This window comes from Eleginops maclovinus, chromosome 3 (assembly GCF_036324505.1).
Source record: "Eleginops maclovinus isolate JMC-PN-2008 ecotype Puerto Natales chromosome 3, JC_Emac_rtc_rv5, whole genome shotgun sequence".
In the NCBI taxonomy this organism is placed as follows: domain Eukaryota; kingdom Metazoa; phylum Chordata; class Actinopteri; order Perciformes; family Eleginopidae; genus Eleginops; species Eleginops maclovinus.
The window spans coordinates 3,386,220-3,402,035 of NC_086351.1; the positions used below are offsets into that span (position 1 = coordinate 3,386,220).

A 15,816-nucleotide genomic window follows, 5' to 3' on the forward strand; every position below is an offset into this window, starting at 1 on the left:
AAGCTTCTATTGGCGAATGCTCAAACACATTCTACATTATAGGCTAAGGGGCGGGACATGTCTAAGAGGTGGACCAATCACAACAGAGCCAGCCAGCTAACCAATCAGAGCAGACTGGGCTGTAGTTTCAGACAGAGGGTGGAAGGGGTGCTGCAGCACAGGCAGTATGAGAAACATAAAGAGCTTTTTGAACATTAAAGCATGGAGACATGTCCCAGGAGAGGCAGAAATAACTAATATGAACCTGAAAATTAGCATAATATTTTATCTTTAAAAAGGGGACCCTGTGGAGTTTTGATCACTAAAGGGACTATTGTCATTTAAAAAATGTTCTAAGGCTGAAAAAAGCTTTTCCAGGCTGCAAGTGAACAAAAGTGCACAGTTGTAGTTTAGAGATGTTCATAGGCTGTGTCTTTTTCCTTCTATCAACAAAAAGTATAGGGCCTGAAAATGAGCATAACATGTTTGCAGGTTCTGTTTTTTTTTTAGCTCCAGTTCTTGAGTCAATTAGTTAAATGTTAGTTATTTCTTTGGCTTATTCCAAAGAAACGTATGAGCTAATCTTTGAGCACAAGATTTAGACCGGAGCTTTTGCATGTTTTTTTGTGGACAATCTAAATTTTACACGTCTGTTCTTTACAGAATTGTATAAGTGTCCGCTTATTTAATGTGTGGACTGTCAGTGCAGGGACACGGCAAAATACACTGCAATGCACCTGCAGAGGGCATGGAAGAAAGGCGCTAACTGATGCAAACCATGCAAACATTGGCCTCGTTTTAAGAAAAAGACATCCACTAAACACTGGATCTCGTATGATCTGTTGTGCATGCACCACCCTCCCTCCAAAATACAAAACAACGACCGCTTCGTTCATCATTAAACCATTTTATTAAAAATATCCTGTGATTACAAACACCCAGAAATGTACTAGCAAAAAAGTTTTGATCTTGACCTCTTCCAAGATTAGGATCAACTCAAAACTTTACAACTTAATGTGTTTTATTATCAAATTCCTCAAAGTTGGTAGTCTAGCAATACAAATTCAAAAATGAATAACTGCTACACATTTCCCAAAACAGAGCCACAGAATTAATACAATGAACATAAGAGGAATAAAGTAAAATTAATAATTCAACAGAGGCAAGGAAATTGGTAAAAAAAAAGCATATTTGGCCTCCCCAGGAGTTTCTGAGTTAAAGTTAAAGATGTTTATATTTGTTTGGAGTGACAATACATCTCTGCTTTCCTAATGCAATCCAAAAGGAGCAGAAAATAAATCAAATAGAGTAACACTCAACACTAAGTCGCCCCTTTAAAAACCGAAATGTAACTTAATGTAAAGTGTTTCCCTATCTCTGTACTGGGTTTGAAAGCCCCAGTAAGGAAAACACAGAGGAGGTCAAAAGCAATTATATAAAATAACGTTTCTTAAAAAAACAAAACTGGAGCAACAGTGACAGGCAGGGGGGGCCCGCCCCACCTGAGGATTTGTAGAGAGAGTATTGCTATTGCTAAAAGCTTTCAGAAAAGGAGATAGGTGACACTTACTGCATGCTGGAGCTCCCTCAGCCTCTTTCAATGTTTATTTTCAAGGCACAAACAGTGTACACGTGTTTGAGAGTAAGTCTCAATGGCATTGTACCTCCCTTCCCCTTTTGTTTTGTCCTTTTTTTTCAAGACGGCCATTGATCTTTCTGATGATTTGATTCGCCCCACCTATATTTCTAACACCGTCTCACACCGTCGTTGTTCATCTATAGCAGGACGCACTTTCTCTTGGTTTTGGTCTCAGGAGGCTCCAGGGCGGCCAGGATGGCCTCGTCAAACACATTCTTCAGCCCTCGCTGGACGGAGAGAACAGGAAACAAGACAGGAAAATGTTTATTATTGTCTGTTGTTATTTTCTGTTTCACACATAGTAAGTTGCTTTCAGTTTAAAGACGCCCTATTGGCTGGACTCCAACACATTGTAATTGATAGGCTAAGGGGCGGGACATGTCTAAGTCGTTCACCAATCACAACAGAGCCAGCCAGCTAACCAATCAGAGCAGACTGGGCTCTGGTTTCAGACAGAGGGTGGAAAGAGCTGCTGCAGCACAGGCAGTATGAGAAACATAAAGAGCTTTAAAAGCATTAAAGCTGGAGACATGTCCCAGGAGAGACACTAAATACAAATGTGAACCTGAGGAAGAGAATAACATGTCCGTTTACTACATACATGCACTACGAACACTCACTATCCCCTCTCGAGGTACAAGTTGGATTACAAGACAGGACGGGCTCAGGCTAGCAGCTTTAAAACGTCAATGATGAACCTCCTCACAACTCATTGATAAAGTAGTTTTGTTGTTTTAGGCTGAAATTGTGGCAATACCTTAAACATTACACCTTTAACCAAGTAAAGGAAATGTAAAACTGGCCCATACCTGTGTCAGAGCAGAGCACTCCACGTATTTGACAGCCTTCAGCTCACGCGCCAGCTTCTCCCCGCTCTCAGGATATAGGGGGCGCTGTTTGTTCTTCGCCAGCTTCTCGATCGTGTTGCTGTCTTCCCGCAGATCAACCTGCGTGCCCACTAGCAGGAAGGGGGTGCGCGGGCAGTGATGAGAAATCTCAGGAACCCACTGATGGGGGGGGAAAGGGGGAAAGGAATAAAGATTATTTTTGGTATCAAATAAAAGAGTATTTCAACTAAAATCCTTGTTTTTGATACTTGTTTTTTGACTGAATACTTCCTGATTTACATTTTGCAACATTCAGACAATTTAAATTATGCAAAGAACTATATTTTACAGTTAATCTGTAAAGACCACTTTTATTACCTGTTGGCTTTTTTGTTAAATGAAAAAGACGTTTTGTATACAATGCTTTAACAAAGGGTATCGACTATGGACTGATCTGGTATCATAACATTTCAAAGTCATGGGCCATCGTAACGTCTGAGGAGCTGAAATGATTACTAGAATAGAATACTAATACACAATAATGTACAGCTAATCTAATACATAATCATTTGACAAAGATTTATCCTAAAATAACGTTCGTAGCGATCATGTTAAACGTTCCTTTGTTCCAGCTTCTTCAATAAAATGATTTGCTATTAAAAAAAACTGGATTATTTTAGGGGTTTGGACTGTTATCTGAACCAAACAGGACTTTTGATCGCTTTACCTTAGGAAACATGGTTATATATGATAGCTTCTTTACCCAACGATACATCTAACAACACAAGACAGGGTTGTGTTTTGTGTCTTTATAAACAGACCTTCTCTTTGACGTTTTCAAATGACGAGGGGGAGACGCTGGAGAAACATACGAGGAACACGTCTGTCTGAGGATAGCTGAGAGGACGCAGCCTGTCGTAATCCTCCTGACCTGAGGGACACAATCACAGAGAGACACGGACCACTTAATACATGCTTTATAGTGACAGAAACAAGAAAGAAAACTAACACAAATTCATGTTACCTGCTGTATCAAATAATCCCAGTGTATAGGGCTCTCCCCCGATCATCACCGTCACTGCATAATTGTCGAAAACCTACACACACACACACACACACACACACACACACACAAAAACGTTATTTGCAAAAAATAAAAAGCTTCATTGGATGGTATTTCCATCATGGAGATATTTAAAGAAAAGAGAAGCTCTACGTCGACACACACATATATAAACGCAATATGACTCAGCCTTTGATAAATCCTCTTACCGTGGGCACGTATTCTGAGGGGAACTTGTTGGTTGTGTAGGAGATCAGTAAGCAGGTCTTTCCTACAGCGCCGTCGCCTACCACCACACATTTTATAGTCTGCATCTACAGAGACAAAGAGAAAAAAGGAAACATCAAAAGAGCGTCGGAAAAAAGAAATGCAGTTCAGACTGAAAGAGGCAGACGCTGATGGAGGAAGTAACAAGTCACCACATATTTACATCAACAGGATGCACAATGTTTTAAGTGTCAAAAGGCTTAAAATACAAGAGTTGTTAGAAGTTTGTATTGTGGAAAGAAGCGCATTTTCTCCGGTAGTGTACTTTATTCTTCTTTTCCAAATCATTTACCCATAACCCGATTTCCCGTTGGTAAGTTAACCAGCTACAACATTAGAATGCTACGTACTCAGTAATTTGTCCCTAATAATGTCAGGGTTCTTACACCCTTTTCCAAAGTCAAACTCAAGCACTTTCAAGGTGCATTTTCAAGCTTTTCAAGCAGCTTACAGTTGTGGTACACTAGATATTTATATACACATAATTATACTCAAATTATTATTCCCCGACCTCACAACCAATCAGATGTTCTTTATGCTACAGGCAAGCACGATTGTGATTCGTAATCGCATTCTACAGACGGACGACAAAATGAATGACCCATCTGTAAGTAGACTCAGCATCCCATAATATAATATAACACCCTGCTGGGGATTGATGTGACTGTAATTCCACTCAAATGAGCTAAAAGAACATTCAGATTTGACATAAAACATGCAAATTACTTTATAAAGTTTGCTTTATTTGTAAACCGCCCCCACAGCAGTTAAAGTCATACCAGAATACACCATCAGTATCATCAGTCCCACATCAGTATAAACCATATAAACTATATATTTGTAGTTTGGTCATATTCATTCATTGTCATATACTCATCTGTATAATCTACCTGACTGCTAGTTTTATATATTCATTAATGTGCCTTTTTTGATCAGTTGAGATTTATTTTGTGTATGTTTGTATTTTCTTTTTGAGAAACAGGATTTTGGTCTCCCAGTTGGTACCTACCAATCAGAGACAAAAAGGTTGACTTTGAGTATCATATAGTCCATGGTAGCAGTAAAATGTCAGGGAAAATTCTGGAAATGTTATTTAAAACACCTCCGTTATGTTTTGCCTATACTACTTACACACTGTTACTTGCTCTGTGTGTATAATAAAAAAGAGTATTACAAATGACCTCGATCTAAACCGGCTACCACATTGAAACGCTTCTTGCCTTTAACATCTTGAATATGTAGAGTGTAAGATGTACACGGCCTACATAAACCGTAATAAGCTTACAATCACTGCCAGTTTATTACGCACACCTAATAAAAACTAATGTAGTCGAATAAACAGACCTGCAATAAAGCACAACTTTAATGAAGGTTATAATGATTGGTTTCTATTTTAGAGAGGTGTTTGATTTTAATTATGGCCATTTTGGAGGAGGCAACTAATGATGCTCCTGAGCTGTATTGCCAAATACATAAAGTTATCTATGTTACCTTAAGTTTATTCATATTAATGATATGAAATAAACAATAAAAGAGTTGTCAGCTTAGGTTTTAGAGGGTTAAATATTCAGACAGAAAGCACAGTGTGGGAGCCAGGGTGCCAAACGCTGGCATGTATTTTGGAAATGTCCAGTAATAAGACATTTCTAGTTAGATATTGAAAGATAACACTGGAAGGCATAGTTAATACCTTTCCAGTTTTGCACTTTAATCCAAGGAAAAATTCATTTTCATTCATGGCACTGCAATAAATAAATATTCTGGAAAATGCTTAGAAAACATGGCATCACTCGGCACAGGGTGCTTCCTGACCCCCGCCTACAACCGAACAGACTTTACCTGCTAGATTGTTTCCAAACATGTGTTTAGTGACACGATTTGTAACAGGAAGCTCATTTTACAGAATAACAATGATAATGAGATGGGTAAAAAAAAGATGTGCACACTGTGTAATCTGCTATCTGACTCTTAATGAACGCTTTATCGCATCCAGATGTGTTGTAAATACCAACTAATGATGACATTCTATATTACAGAATGTCATCATCTCCAATATCCAAAATACAGGGAGTAAAAGTATGATTTTTTTTAGTTATCCGGTCACATTTATAACATGTTAAGTACTCTTGCTTGATTTTAGTGTTATAATTCTGTGGTATGTTGCGTTGTTAGCAAAAAGACAATCATAAAGGTAGTAGAAATGGTTAAAATCGTCACATAGGTTTTGCTTTGCTTGTTGCTACATGTGTGTGCTTATTGATGACAGTGAATCCCTTCCGCATAGACAGCATACCAGAGATGTTCAACGAAACGACGGCCTGTTAGCCCATTCCGAAGCGGATACTGCCCAACACTTCCGCTAAATAAGCAACTCATCGGGTAAAATGAGAGCCGTGAAAACTGTGGTGACTTTAAATGTAAAATTTGACATTAAGAAGATGTAACCAACCAAGAAAAAGCAGTTACATCTAAATGCTAATTGTAGTAATTTGGTATTTTTGGTTCCAATTGATGAAATAAGAGGTTATTAAAGTGGCGGTCATCTGTCAAACTGTTACCTTAATCATTTAACTACATAAACTAGCGACAGTTTAATACAAACATACGAAAAAAAGGGTAGACAATCACACAACCAGCCGTGATAACAACTTCATTTCCCAGATTGATGTTAGCCGACACTAAATTGTGACTCGGAAACTTTAACAGTACGCGGATTTAAACAGCAATTAAAAGGCGTTTACATTCGGGAAAAGCGTTGTTCTGTTAAGACGACTCTCCTACACGAGTACCAGAATATAATAAAGCATACATATTTATTTGAAGGCTGTTTTTTTTTTAACTCTACTCACCGTTTTTCTTCGGACAGGTTAGGCGTTGGTTACATCCGGGTTTGAGGGTCGAATTACAGTCAGCGCATGCGTAGAATGGAGCAGCAAAAGTCACATATGAGGAATATAAACACTGCCGCCTGGTGGATAGATAGATACCTATCTCTATCTATCTATCTATCTATCTATCTATCTATCTATCTATCTATCTATCTATCTATCTATCTATCTATCTATCTATCTATCTATCTATCTATCTATCTATCTATCTATCTATCTATCTATCTATCTATCTATCTATCTATCTATCTATCTATCTATCTATCTATCTATCTATCTATCTATCTATCTATCCGTCTATCTGTCTGTCTGTCTATACTGTTTATCATAAATGTACATAATTGTTGCTGAATTATTGTTAAATAGACATAGTTTAGTAAGAAATTGTACTACAATATTTATTAACCAAAAATAAATGTGAAATATAATATGTGTATCGTAATAATAATAATAATAATATTAATGTGACAATAATAATACAAATAATTATATATTTAAAACATGTTTATTATTGCTCAAATGTTTTTTCAACTATGAACAGTCAGAATTGCAATATGTTTTGTTTATTTCTTATTCTTAATTCTTAATTATGCAATCAATTGCTATAAAAGCCTCTAGGGAAGTAGTTTATTTTGAAAGGTAAAGCTACCGGAAGTCCCTGTCACAAAAAAGAAATCTCAATAAAGTGGGATCAATAAAGTACATCTTTTCTTATCTTATCAGCTCTGATGCTAACGTGATAGCAGTGTAACTTTTCTTTATTTTTGTATTTGGATCAAAGGAAAAATGGGCTTGATTAAAGCATGTATCTGTATTCAAATTAGAGAGCTGTGGAGTTGTTAGAAGTGGTCGTTTTGTGGAGAAATGTTCAAAATTGTCAAAGGAATGTGCAAATACAGTAGTATGAAGTGTAAATCATTTAATTTAAATATGTTTATCATACCTTAGGTTACACTATTTCACAATCTAAATAATGAAATGTTGTAATAACAAAAGCTTTAAAATCCTCTAGGGAAGTAGTTTATTTTGAAAGGTAAAGCTACAGGAAGTCCCTGTCATTAGCTCTGATGCTAACTTGATAGCAGTGTAGCTTCTCTTTGTCAGAGGACTGACTTCCGTTTTCATGTTTGGTCCAGGTTTCTGGAATTTACTATCTTCTGGGACTCTGGGCCACCTCTCGCTTTGATAAACAGCCGCTGTGATTGAGTGTTTTTGGGGAAGGGGCTGATAAAAGGAGCTTCATTTCAGCCTGTTGGTAGTTAGCGGCCGTCATTCTGTTTCATCCTTGAAAAACACGACTGTTTACCTAGCTAGCTGGCTAGCATAGCATCAGCCAGCTGAGTTAAATCACCCAGCATGTTTCGGTACTTGAATGACGTTGATGACGACCCCTACATGATGTAAGTGTGGACATTAGTTATATTTTGTGTAGACACTGGTATCACTATGTGTTTTGCAAGAGGCCGGAACATATACATGCTAAGTGGTGTTTTTTCACTGTGTGTTAAGCAGGTACCCTAACGTTACTCCAGCTGTGGGGGCCTACAGTGGTCCACCATATTGGATAGACCATAACAAAAAAGCTGTCAAAGCCCAAAAGCAAAGCAAAAGAAAAATCAACTGCTAAAATTGGCAATTATCACGATTTTCTAAACTTGGGATTAAGCTAATTGATGGCAGGTGGCATTGATTTTACACATTCGTATACAACCTACCTCTCTTAGTATCTGCACAGCTTTCCACTTTCCATAACAATACTAGATATATGTTATTTTATTATTGTGTGTACTTTGTCATAGTATACTGTAGGTAGTACAATTGTTTTTATTATTTGTGTTTGTTTTTCTTTCTTACTTTTATCTTCTTTAACTGTGTTTATGTTTGCACCATATACACTAAGGCACATTCCTCTATATGTAAACCTACTTGGCAATGAACCTGATTCTGATTTAATGGTGCAGGTAACGGAGCATCTTTCACATAACGTTGCAGGAGGAGTTTTCCCCTACATTTGACAAATGCATGAAACTGAAAAGTGCTGACACTCCTTTTCTCCCCAGCTCTATACATTCATTAGCATTCAAAGGAAACAGATTTTTAAAGGGTTGAGTAAATCTGGAACTGTGGATGTCATTATAGACTTTATGCACCAGCACACACACGCTTAATCATTAGTTTTAAATAATGCAATGCTGCTGAAACTATGGTGGGCCTTAGGGGGGGTTCTGTGGTCCTCTAGTATACAGTCAGCCTGTCACAAAGTCAGCGAAAGCACTGTTATAATCTCAGAGAGAAAGAAGGAAAAGTACGCCAGGCAGGTTCTGAACTACTGATTGTAGTAAGGATCCTTTCCATTGTTGATAAATACCTGTTATAATTTATTACTGCCCATGCTTTAAGTGTCTTTCATTTATCTGAGCAACAGTCCAAAGATGTTCAGTCTACTGTCATCTTTGACAAAGATAAGCCTCAGACCCTCACACATAAGGAGGTGGTAACAGAAATGATTTTCATTGTTGCGTATGGCAATAATCAACATAGTTGTCTGTCAATTGACACAATGACTAATTGTTTTAGTTCTTTTTTAAGGCTCCTTCCATGCTCAGGAAAAAGTTGATTTAAAGGGAACCCTCATTGATTAGTTAATTGGCTGAAAATGAACCTGCAACAACTCATTAATGCTTGGCTCATTACTCACACTGTGGGAACTGAAACATGGTGCTTTACTAGAGGAGGTTCTATAAGACCTTTAACAAATGATGTACAGGCTCAAGTAAAATCAGAAGTATAAGCATTGAAAACATTGATGCTAGTTCTGATCAAATCTGAATCACGGGCCCCCATTCTAAAATGAGACTTTTCTTTGATACCTTACTTTACTTTAGAAAGATAAATATGTTTCCATTACCGGACAGTTTTTTCCCTCCAAACAAAAGAAGTTCCATTTTAAGATTTAAACCCGTTGGAAACATATTGATATCCTTGTGATCTTTAACATATTATCCTTCATTTTTTATAATCCAACTAACAGCTAAACATTTTCATATTACACTCACCAACTCTCCTGTGAGTCCATTCCCCCTGCTACATGTAGTCACTTCACTAGACGTCTTTACAAATCAGTCAAATAAAGTGTAACCTGTGATTCCTTGCAGGGATCCATTTGCTGCTCACAGGCAGCAGATGAGGATGATGTTCGGACCCTTCGGCATGGATCCTTTTGCCCTCGCCCCCCAGATACAACCCCCCCGTGCACCACGCAGACAGGTAACTCTCTGCCATGTTGACGGACTATATAAATATATTAAAAAAGTCTTTGAAACTAACTTTAGATTACCTATTGTGTTGGATAAATGATTGATTTGAAGGTGCACATTTTCTTTTAGGCTGGTGCAATGACTCCCTTCGGCATGATGGGAATGGTAAGTAACTGCTTCTGTGATCTCCTTCCGTACCATCAAAAGTAGAGTTTCTGTTTAATTTGATATAACAGATGACACATGTACAATCAAGTGGCTTCACCATGTGTCAAAAAATGTACTGATCTTCATGTGAGAATTGTGTGAAAAGTGCTCTCCATGTATTCTAGTTTATAATAACAAGGACAGTTTACATTTCAAATAAGTTGGGTTCACCAGAGTTAACATGGTAACACTATAAGGGCAATGAAGTGGGAGAAGACACAATATTTACTTGAATCTGTGCTTGTCTTTTCACCTCATCAACAGAGTTATCATTGCTCACTGGACAAAGGAAAATGATAACAGGACTTGTTTCTTTTTCCAAAGAAAAACGTAAATTCCCGCACTCACTTATCAGCTCTACAATGATTTATTGAAGAAGAGTTTTTGGTGATAAAAGGACCGCTTAAGAAACATTTAAAGTGCTATATGAAGCCCATAACTGCATGATAGGCAAGCTGTGTTGGAGGCTTGTCAATGAGCACACACAAAAGAAACACACACTCAGAGATTGCATTAAAAATACTTTTAAAAGTGTCTATTTATCAAACATAACACAAGCTCACAGTTTGCGAATGGCTGTCCTAAAACTTTATTGTGTTTCATGCTTCTCCTTGCTCTAAAAAGAAAGTTGAGAGGCTGAGTAGTGTGACCAAATGCTGTCCTGTGAGATGGCACACTGTGTTAATACTTGCAGTTCATCACTTGATAATTGAATACATTTCTAATTCACTTTGCAGGGTGGTGGAGGAGGGTTCATGGATATGTTTGGCATGATGGGAGAAATGATGGGAAACGTGGTAAGTAGTGCTGTCTACCAACTTCCAAATAAACAGACGGTAATTACCCTCATGAATGAGACCTGTGTCTGAACACTACTCCATTTATTTTCCTCTCCCAGGATAGAATGTCCGGCTCACCGAACTGTCAGACGTTTTCCTCTTCGACGGTGATCTCCTACTCCTCTTCAGACGCAGGGCCTCCTGAAGTTTATCAGCAGACCAGTGCGACGAGAACAGGCCCAGGAGGGGTGAGGAGCGCTGATGATTGAATGCTTACAGTACACATCAAGTCACATCAAGTCAAAGTCCACTTTATTGTCAAAAAGGGGAGTGTTGATAGGTGCCAATGCCTTCCTTCCTGACCTGGCTACTCTATACTCTATATTATTAAAGCTTGGCAAACACCTTATCATATTTTCACTGAGAGGCACTACATGTTTGGAAAGAAGAGGATTATTGACTTTGGTTTGAGAGTGGACTTGTTCCAGAGGGTATTTGGGGAAATCTGGAAGCAGTTATTGCAGTTTATGCTTTTGTTTTTGACTATTTTTCTGGCTGGGACGGCTCATTTAATCACAAAGTCAAACGCTATTGATTATTTTAAACGTATATTTTGTTGCATTTAAGGTTTTCTGATTTGTCGAAGAGTGTGGATTTAACATCTTTCATTTGGCACAGTTTAAAAGGGTTGTCCGATTTGTCCTGGCTTTTTAATACTTGTATCCTTTGACCAGACACTTAGTATTTAAATTGACTGGCACTCTGGCCACTAAAGGGGACATATTGTGCTAATTTTCACCTTCATATTTGTATTTTGGGCCTCTACTGTGAAACAATAGAGTGGTGCAGGAAGGAATCCTAAAACCTGGAAGTGAGTTAGCGTTTTACCACTTCCGGTTCCCCTCGTCCTCAGAGTCAACAGGATTTCTCTGTAGGATTTTGGAAAATAGCTCGAAATAAGGTCTGTGGTTGACACAAATTTAAGATTTTGTCGTTGAACAACACGTAAACACTCCCGCTCAGTTTGTTAGCTCATCTTTGTAAAACGATATCAGACTGGTAGTTGAAACAGCCATGACTTCTAGTTAAACTCAGTGTGGCCGAAAGGGAAAGCTTTGTTAAAATATGCAAGCACGCAAAATTCAGTAGAAACTATATTAAGTTGGCGTGACGTTGAAGTCGTGCGACCCTGCTGTACTCGTCTGTAGTTCGTTTATAGCATAACGTTAGCATTTTGCTTCTGGCGATTAGATTTATGATTTGAAAATGATAGAAGTAGGGTAGACGTGTGGAGATTATCCGGCTGGACAGGTTCGTTTATTTTTTACAATAGTCCAAAATCCTTTGGACAAAGTGCATTGCTTTTCTGTTGAGGAAACCCATGCAGCTTACTTCCGGGTCGGCCTATAAAAATACGTCAACCCTGCACCACTGTGTTTTATTTCTCATACTCTGTTGTGATTGGTTAAGCACTTAGTAGATGTCCCGCCCTTACTAAATCAAGTACAATGTGTTGGATTGCTAGTCAATAGAAGCTTACATAATGATGGCGCTATGTTACTGAATTAAACCGAGGAGTCCAATGGAGCTAGGGAGGGAGTGTGTGGGAGAGAAACTCCATCTGGAACTTGGAACTTTGGGATATTGGCTTTTGCATACCATTTACATGCACAGAAAACCACTACAGGAACATGAACAGGGAAGGGAAATCCCCAGAAACGCACAATAGGACCTCTTTAATGTCAAAGCGCTGCAAAGTAGGCCTGATTCTTCTCTTTAAACCTCTCTGGACATTCATACTTCATTCGTGCTGACAGGACGGTGGTTTTCTGGCCTCATTAACACATGAAACTCCTGATATTGTGGTGACAATAAGTAGATCATCTACAGTATAAACATCATGGTGGTTGAGTTCACTGAGAGTTCACAGCTGCTGCTTGTTTTAGTAAAGCGCGTTGTCACTTTCTTTCTTCAGATCCGTGAGACGCGGCAGTCGATGAGGGACAGCGAGAGCGGCCTGGAGCGTCTCGCCATCGGACACCACATCGGGGAGCGTGGACACGTAATGGAGCGTTCACGAAATCGCCGCACCGGAGACCGCGAGGAACGACAAGACTTCATTAACCTTGATGAGAGTGAGTCAACGGGCCAGAAAGATGCTTAATGTTCGGGAGGGGGGTGCACTCATCCCTGATTAACTCTGAATTAATAAATCGTCTGGTTTAACAAGAAACAAAAGTAGTGATGTCAGATTACACGGACCAGTGGTTCCCAACCTGGGGGCCGACAAAGCTTCACGAAAAGCCTTCTTGATTTTAAGGACTGTAAGAACACTTTTAATGAAAGTATACGACCGATACGCAAGGATTCATCTTACATTTCATCCAAATCACTCGTTATACACAAAGTTCATGCAGGTATTAGGGTCAGTGTTTGGTTCAATTCTACAGTTTAACGGTTGATAAGGCTGGGAAACTTTGAATAAAATCATATATGTCTCTATTTTTGACCAAGCACCTCAATATCCATATTGAGATGACCATGAATGCTTTTACAAAAGATGTGCACGATGATATTTTTGATAAATAATCATCAGTAATGGAGATTGAATGACTAACGGGTAAAGGCAAATAATAGAACCCCTAGAATAATCTGGAAGGATCAGAAAAGGTTAACACTTCATTTTGATATATATTGCCCTGCCCTTGTGGGTTTTATTGACTGTATTGTTAAATGTCAGTTCAGTCAGGGGTGCTAAGTTCACTGAGAGGGTCCGAAGAACCCTCTAAGAGAAAGAGGTTGTGAACCCCTGACCGTGACGCTGGTTATTCTGCAGTGACGTGAGATCTATGTCACTTGTGTCGCTTAATATCGTTTCCCCCTCTCCCTTTAGCTGATGCTGTAGCGTTCGACGAGGAGTGGAGGAGGGAGGCAGGAAGGTACGTCCCCCCGACCGCCCGGGCGCTGGAATACGGCCGAGATCGACGGGGGGGAGGTCAGCAGCTGGCCCTCCCTGCACCCCCCAGCCCCACGACCCCACCCGGACACCGGCACGAGTCGCCCAGACACCGTGCGCCCCAGAGCCGCCCGCGCTACGACTGGTGAAGGTGAGAGTGTTTGCCATTCAGATTTAAAGCCTGATGGGTGTGTCCGGCTCTAATTTAGATGAACAATTATAATTATATGTATTTGTTTTGCGGGGAAATGAATACAGAAACTAATGTTTACATTTTGAGCAGTGACCAATTTCTATTTTCTGTAAAATGTCCTGCTCATTACATGTCTTGGGACCCAATTCTTAATCAAGCTCCTTTGAGGGAATCACCAGTTGTGTTGTTAAGTAATGACCAATATATTGTTGGGTAATCTTGATTTTATATCTACCTTTATCAATGTCAATTAAGGCTTTTAAGCTCCGGTATCAGCTGTTGTTTTGAATAGCTCTCTCTTAGTATTTTCCTGAGTCAAATGACACAATATAAGCTTGTCAGCACATCTCAACATACAGTTTTGCTGCATCACTTGTTTTATTTTGACCTCCCTAGAACAAGTATAAAAAACAACTCAACGACAAATTGCTGTGGAGAGAAAATGTAAAGTACCTTATCTAGATGTAATGCAATAAAAGTCAAACGAGAGTGATGTCATGGTGGGAGAGAAAACTCCCTCTGGAGGGAACTCAGGGATTTCAGCACCAAAACATATATAATGCACTACAGGAAAGGGAAAAGCATAATAGGGCCTCTTACATGAAATGCTTCACCTCCAAAATGGCCATTTGTGTATCTATTACTGACCCAATTGTGAGAATTTGCAAATGGAAGTTTGGGTATAGTTTCGATAAACCAGGCCCCCAGTTTTTCCTTAAAGAACTTTCTACATCTTTTGCATCCTTCATTTTCCGCCGCGTCAAAAGCAAACACTAAAACTCCTGTAAGAAAACCTCAGAACACGTAGTGACTAATTGATCCTTTAGAAAATCCTGAATTGTTCGTTAAATCTGCCCTTTTCTGTCTCTGTTCTGTTATAATAATCTCTCTGTGTAATCTCTCGACTCTCCCTGCAGGCGTCACACTTGGCGCTCAGATGAAAGGAGTTGAGGGAAGATTTCCCCCGATGCTGTGAAACGCTGAAGACGGACGTTGATGATCGTCCGTCGTAAATGTTTGATATGACTGGACTGTCTAATCATGAACACCATATACACACACACAACAAAACCCCACATGCTTGATAGTTACATAAACTCCTTCTCCACTGTCACACACACACACACACACACACACACACACACACACACACACACCCTTGTACAAACATGGGTATAACTACACTTTATATATACTCATTCTCAAAACTTGACATGTGTTTTTGCCCACTGCACTAAGGTGCAACAGTATACAGTACATCTGCTGTACAGTCCATTTTATGTTTGTGAAGACACTAGTGTGTCAGTGAATTGAATTGTATACTGTTAACTAATTAATCTAACTAAATAAAAAGTTCATTAAACATTGTTAGATAATTACAAAATGTGTCTCTGTTGTGCTTGTGTTTGAGATTGGATGTCTTGAATAATAAATGATGGAATGTTTTCTAAAACTGAATCGTGCTCTTCAACGTACAGCTGAAAAGCTATTATATATTCAACTCAATATTTCCTTTTTTGGTTTATAAGTGTGTACAGGCTAAATGGTTTTCCTCTGTGTGTAAACGTGTCCTTTTGCTGCCAAATTTTACTTTAAAGGGGCCATATTCTGCTTATTTTCAGGTTCATATTTGCATTTTGTAGCTCTACTGGGACATGTCTCCATGCTTTAATGTTCATAAAGCTCTTTATTTTTCTCATCCTGCCTGTGCTGCAGCACCTCTTTTCACCCTCTGTCTGAAACCAGAGCCCAGTCTGCTCT

At 38.9% G+C, this 15,816-nt stretch overlaps 2 protein-coding genes across 2 annotated transcripts; one reads left to right on the top strand and one right to left on the bottom strand.

Moving 5' to 3' along the window:
• Positions 1-870: 870 nt before the first annotated feature.
• Positions 871-6,735, bottom strand: cdc42l (cell division cycle 42, like). The gene is made up of 6 exons (XM_063878406.1): positions 6,625-6,735; positions 3,718-3,822; positions 3,470-3,542; positions 3,267-3,376; positions 2,428-2,625; positions 871-1,845 (listed from the first exon to the last, which is right to left on the bottom strand). Exons 2-6 carry the CDS (start codon positions 3,820-3,822, stop codon positions 1,756-1,758), a joined length of 576 nt encoding a protein of 191 aa, XP_063734476.1. The 5' UTR covers positions 6,625-6,735; the 3' UTR covers positions 871-1,755.
• A 1,001-nt stretch (positions 6,736-7,736) lies between these two features.
• On the top strand, positions 7,737-15,439 carry mlf2 (myeloid leukemia factor 2). Its single transcript, XM_063878387.1, has 8 exons — positions 7,737-8,063; positions 9,819-9,930; positions 10,050-10,085; positions 10,865-10,924; positions 11,026-11,154; positions 12,882-13,041; positions 13,800-14,013; positions 14,973-15,439. Exons 1-7 carry the CDS (start codon positions 8,020-8,022, stop codon positions 14,009-14,011), a joined length of 753 nt encoding a protein of 250 aa, XP_063734457.1. The 5' UTR covers positions 7,737-8,019; the 3' UTR covers positions 14,012-14,013; positions 14,973-15,439.
• Positions 15,440-15,816: the final 377 nt, after the last annotated feature.

Excerpts from the sequence above, each read along its gene's own strand:
- cdc42l (XM_063878406.1), bottom strand. The coding sequence starts at position 3,822 with ATGCAGACTATAAAATGTGTGGTGGTAGGCGACGGCGCTGTAGGAAAG. Across the intron at positions 3,543-3,717 it reads CCTCAGAATACGTGCCCACG|GTTTTCGACAATTATGCAGT; the intron begins GTAAGAGGATTT and ends GTGTGTGTGTAG. Across the intron at positions 2,626-3,266 it reads TTGAAAACGTCAAAGAGAAG|TGGGTTCCTGAGATTTCTCA; the intron begins GTCTGTTTATAA and ends CCCCCCCATCAG.
- mlf2 (XM_063878387.1), top strand. The coding sequence starts at position 8,020 with ATGTTTCGGTACTTGAATGACGTTGATGACGACCCCTACATGAT. Across the intron at positions 8,064-9,818 it reads GATGACGACCCCTACATGAT|GGATCCATTTGCTGCTCACA; the intron begins GTAAGTGTGGAC and ends GATTCCTTGCAG. Across the intron at positions 9,931-10,049 it reads CCCGTGCACCACGCAGACAG|GCTGGTGCAATGACTCCCTT; the intron begins GTAACTCTCTGC and ends ATTTTCTTTTAG.